Source organism: Canis aureus, chromosome 15 (genome assembly GCF_053574225.1).
Source record: "Canis aureus isolate CA01 chromosome 15, VMU_Caureus_v.1.0, whole genome shotgun sequence".
Taxonomy (NCBI): Eukaryota; Metazoa; Chordata; class Mammalia; order Carnivora; family Canidae; genus Canis; species Canis aureus.
Window position 1 is genome coordinate 19,222,648 of NC_135625.1, and position 4,920 is coordinate 19,227,567.

Here is a 4,920-nt window from a genome sequence, read left to right on the forward strand (position 1 = left end):
TACTCAACATCACACGTCATCAGGGAAAAACAAACCAAAATCATGATGAAATCCCTTCTCACACCTGTCAGAATGTCTAAAATTAACAACACAGAAAACAACAGATGTTGGCAAGGTTACAGAGAAAGGGGAACCCTCTCATACTCTTGGGGGTCTGCAAACTGGTGCAACCACTCTGGAAAACACTGTGTGCACAGGCTGCAGGGGGGGGGGGGCGTCTGCAGCCCCGAGCCCTGCCCCTGCAGCTTCCTCCAGGAGTGGGTCAGGGAGGGGGTCCCAGGGAGTGAGGTCACTGCCGTGTCACAGAGCCCAACAATACTTGGAACCCCCGTAACCAGGCACCCGCATCCAGTGCAGCCCCAGCTCAGGCTCACTTGGCTGGAGACATCTGCTACTAGAAGATGTTCTCTTGCTGCCTTCTCACCTCTGGGGGCTCTGGCTCCCAGGAACCCCAGGGGTGCGGCTTGTTCCAATGCTGTAGGCATTGGCTCCAGAATAAATACCAACGCATCCGGGCCTTTATCAGGAGGCGCCTTCCGGTAACACAGCGCAGGCCAGGGCAGGCCCCCTGTGCCACCATCCTGGGAGCCCCATCCCCTCCTCCTCAGTTTCAGGAAACCAGGGATGTGTGAGCAGGTCCCATGCAGGCGGGGGGACCCTGCAGGGCGGCAGGTTTCCCGGGGATCCCTTCAGGGTCACCCTGATGTCATGGTGGGCAGGGGGCAAACAGGGTTCCTGAGGTCCTCTACCCGCCCCGGAGTCACCCCAAGGCCCTGCAGCCACATCCCTTTGGTGTCCCCGGGGGCGGTGGGTGCCGCCTGCACTGTGGTGTGTCTGGGTGGAGGCAGCTGGGGGTGCGGCCCGGCCGAGGGGGCCAGACCAGGCGCTGAGGCCTCCTGCCTGGCTGCCGGGCACTGTCTCCACAGAGCTGCACCCGGGTCGTGGGGTGCGAGCAGGAGGAGGGGGTCGTCTGCCCCACCGCCTCCAGGAGCAGGGAGGTGCCCTGCGCAGCTAACGGAGGCCAGCGCGGGCTCAGGGTGAGTGCAGGGGCTGGGCTCCCCCTACACTCCTGCTCCCACATGAGTCTGGATCCCCCCCTCCCCACACCTGCCCCCATGGCCCTGCCCCTGCCTGGGCCAGATGCAGAGTCCCTGCGCACAGATGTGTGGGAACATCAGAATAGAGCCCTCAGGGGAGGCCTGGTCGCCCGGGGGTTAGCGCCTGCCTTCCCCCAGGCCCTGACCCCACAGGCCCGGGATCGAGCCCCGCCTGGGCTCCCTGCACGGGGCTGCTTCTCCCTCTGTCTGTGCGGCTGCCTCTCTCGGTCTCTGTCTCTCTGTGTCTCTTGAGGTCCTTGGATTGACCCAAATATTTTGAACATTTATCCTCTGAGATTGTTTCTTTATTGGATAGTTAGTCCTGTTTGTGTAAGAGACAGGCAGGGAGCTTGAGCGGGAGAGGGAGCCCCAGCTCCTCAAGCCCACGGGGCCCCCAGTGCGGGGCCTGCCAGGGCGGGATCCCAGGCCTCCGGGCGGCTCCCTGCAGGCTGCAGGTCCCCTCTGTCCCACCTCAGGGTGCAGGGGCCTCTGCCTGGATGGGGCATCGGATCGTCCCGGCCAAGCTCAGCCGGACGGACCTGCTGGAGCTCGAAGTCCGACAACTGCTGCCCGCCTTGCTGCGCAGGGAGATCATCTCCATTTTCACCTTTTTGCATGATTACCGTGGATTTGCCACCACGGACGAGGTGCTGGACCTGCTGTTCACCGAGTGAGCACCTGCCCCTCCGCAGCCCAGGGCTGGGCCACCTGCTGCTGGGGAGGCTGGGGATGGTGTGAGCTTCCTGGCCTCGGGCTGCTCCCCCGCCTGGAGCAGGGTCCCCCAGGGCCTAGCGGGGTCCTGGAGGGCAGCTATGTCACTCCTCCCCGTGACGAGGCCTGGGCCTCCTCCCCACCGTCACCAGGGTCCTGAGCTGGCCTGTTTCCCCATTGAAAGGGAGGTTTGAGAGTCCATCGGGGGTCTGTGTCCTGGGGCAACCAGCCTGGGGGACCCCGGGACGCCCCAGGACCACTTGGATATGGGCCATGGGCCTGGCTGGAGCCCTTTCATGCTCAAGCCTTCAGGAGGCCCCGGCAGGTGCGGGTGCTTCTCCGGGATCTGCCCGTGGCCCCACGCAAGAGCTGACGGCCCCCGGGGCTCCGGCCTAGTCGGGGTCAGAGGGTGACAGCCCCCATGATGAGAAGGCGCGTCCCCAGCACGATTCATGGGATGCCACCGCCCTCCTCTAGATATGGGTGCATCGTAGCTGCATGTGGTGATAACGACGCGGACCTGCAGCGCTGGAAACTGTGAGTGACTCCGGCTCCTGCAGGAGGGCCTTCCCTCTCCAGGAGGGCAGCGAGGGGGCTGTGGGGCGGGGGGGGGGCTGCACCCTCACCCCACACATCTGCAATTCCCATGACACATTAAAGGTCTAAGGGCCCTTCAGGAAAAGACTGAAGGAGAGCGGTAGATGGGGTGTGGGCTTGGTGGGAGAGCACTGGGACCCCTAAGGAGACCTTCTCCATGCCCCCCCAACCCTCTCTCTGCCCCACACCTGGGACCCAGAGCAAAGGGGGTGGGAAGCATCGCACTCCCCAATCTGGTGGCACCTGGACCCGGGGGCACAGCAGGTGCTCAGGAGGGCCGGTGAGGGCTCCCGGACCAGGCGGCCCCCGCCCCGTGGGAGAAGCGAGATTAGAGTCAGTGGAAGGACACCCCCGGGGGCCCCTCGGGAGGGAGGCAGCCCAGAGCCACAGGAGGGAAGGTGGTGGTCCCGGGCGGCTCCTGGCAAGGCCTGGCAGGACACAGAGCCCGAGCCCTCCTGGCTTGGAGCTTCCCAGAGTGACAGTGTGTGCAGTGAGGGCAATGACAGGCCAGATGCCCCCCGTCCCCGACACCTGCCGGGGGACTCAAGGGGCAGGTGGATAGGGACCAGGCTGAGGAGGGAGCCCCGCTTCCCGAGGAGAGACGCTGATGGTCACACCGCTGGGCCTGGGCTCCCCGCACAGAGGCTACGTGCCAGCCCCTCCTCGGGGAGCAGGCCTGTGGCAGGCAGGACCGCCAGGTGGCAGGGGGACGAGGAGCAGGACTGGCCTCCGACAGCCCCCACGGGAGGCCGGGGCCCTGGGTCCTGCAGGGCTTCCCCGGGACACCTGCCTGTGACAGAGCCCTGTCTTCTGACGCCTGTGCCCGCCTGTCCCTCCCCAGGGCCATCTGCTACATGTTGAAAATATGGCTGGATTACTATCGGGAGGACTTTTGTCAGCTCCCAGAATTTCCCTCCCTGAGGAAGCTTCTGGAATTCCTAAGACAGCACATGCCAGGCTCAGAAGTGGAAGTCCGGGCCCTGCGTCACCTGAGGCAGTTCAGACGCCTCCATGCAGCAGAGCCAGAGGCTGGGGGTGAGGAGGCCTGGGGGTGGCCGAGCTGGGGACAGGGGGTGCCCGCGGATCCAGCCAACGTGCAGCTGGGCCGGGAGCAGGGGGTGGGCTCACACCCCACCCACGGGCTGCAGCCTGGGGACACCTCCCAGGGCTCCTGCCCTCACACACGGGGAGCCGTGGGAAGAGTGGCCTTGACTTGGGAGGGACGTGGACAGTCCGTCCTGGTGGTGCTACTTTTTGTCTTCTTGGATCCACAGCTTCGGCCGGAGCAAAACACCCTGAATCCGCCCTGGAGGCCGCCCCAGCTCCGACCGCGGGGCCTGCTGCCCCGTCGGGGCCTGGGGGCATCGAGGCCGTCCTGGCTGCCTGGGCTGAGGGCTCGGCCCGCGCTGCGGCGCCCGCTGGGGAGGCGGAGCCCCTGCGGGTAGTGGTCACTGCTGAAGTTCACCGCTCCGCCCTGGGGGAGCCCCCTGCACCCCTGGGAGCCCTGGGGGAGGAGCAGGCGCCAGCCCCTGCTCTGGAGGTCGTGGATGTGCCCGAGCCGCCTCCTAACTCGATGGAGCAACCGGCCTCGGGGCCGGAGCCACCCGTTGAGCCACCCCAGGAGCCCGCCCCAGCTCTGGCTGTGTGGCCTGCTGCTTCAGGGCCTGAGCTAATCGAGCTGGACCTGGGTGCCGGAGAGGAGGACCTGGTCAAGGCCGAGGTGCTGGCTCCTGAGGCGAAGGTGGTGCACGTGCTGGTCGAACCTATGATTCCCCGCCCCGATGAGGAGGAGCCCCCTGCACCCGCGGCCACCCCGGAGGAGTAGGCCCCGGCGCCTGCATTCGGGGTCCCCAGAGGGCCAGAGCTGCCACCTGACTCCGGAACAACTGGCTTCGACCCCTGCGCAGCCCCCTGACCACCTCGGGAGCCCGCCCCAGCTCCCACCGCGGGGCTGGTGATGGCTGCAGCCCAGTGGAGACTTGCCCTCCCCTGTCATTTTACTGTTTCTATATTTTGAGTTTTTCTTTAACCTGTATAATGGCTTATAGAGTTTTATTGTAATAAAGGATAAGTTAGCTTCACACAAAATTGACTCTGATGCTTTTAAATGATACATCGTGGTACTTTAGGTCCATTCACAGTGTCGCAGGCCCGGAGCCCAGGGCATCGGGGGACACAGCTGAGGGTCTGGTGCCCCCCGGGCCAGGCAGAGGCCGGGAGGACACAGGACAGCCAGGTCGCTCCTGCTGCCGGGTAGCCCCGAGCTGTGCAGACCGGCAGCCCCACCCCGGAGCACCCAGGCCCCTGTGGACGGGAGCTGGGGTGGTTACTGCGGGAGCTGGGTCCAGGGCTGGACAGCTGGCCGCCGCCACTGTGGTTGTCCCCCCTGGTGTCACCCTGTACCTGGGACTGAGCAGGGGCCTCACAGGATAAACAATGCCACTGAGACGTGCACCTGGCAGAGGGCTGGGCAGCTCCCCCAGGTGCACACACCTGAGAATCAGCACAGCAGGCC

The 4,920-nt window shown here is 65.3% G+C and overlaps 1 protein-coding gene across 1 annotated transcript; it reads left to right on the top strand.

The window, feature by feature from the left end:
• Nucleotides 1–351: 351 nt before the first annotated feature.
• Nucleotides 352–4,493, top strand: LOC144284291 (uncharacterized). The gene is made up of 6 exons (XM_077848651.1): nucleotides 352–539; nucleotides 927–1,037; nucleotides 1,574–1,767; nucleotides 2,286–2,345; nucleotides 3,247–3,440; nucleotides 3,680–4,493. The coding sequence occupies exons 1-6, from the start codon at nucleotides 402–404 to the stop codon at nucleotides 4,228–4,230; spliced, it is 1,248 nt and encodes a 415-aa protein (XP_077704777.1). The 5' UTR covers nucleotides 352–401; the 3' UTR covers nucleotides 4,231–4,493.
• Nucleotides 4,494–4,920: the final 427 nt, after the last annotated feature.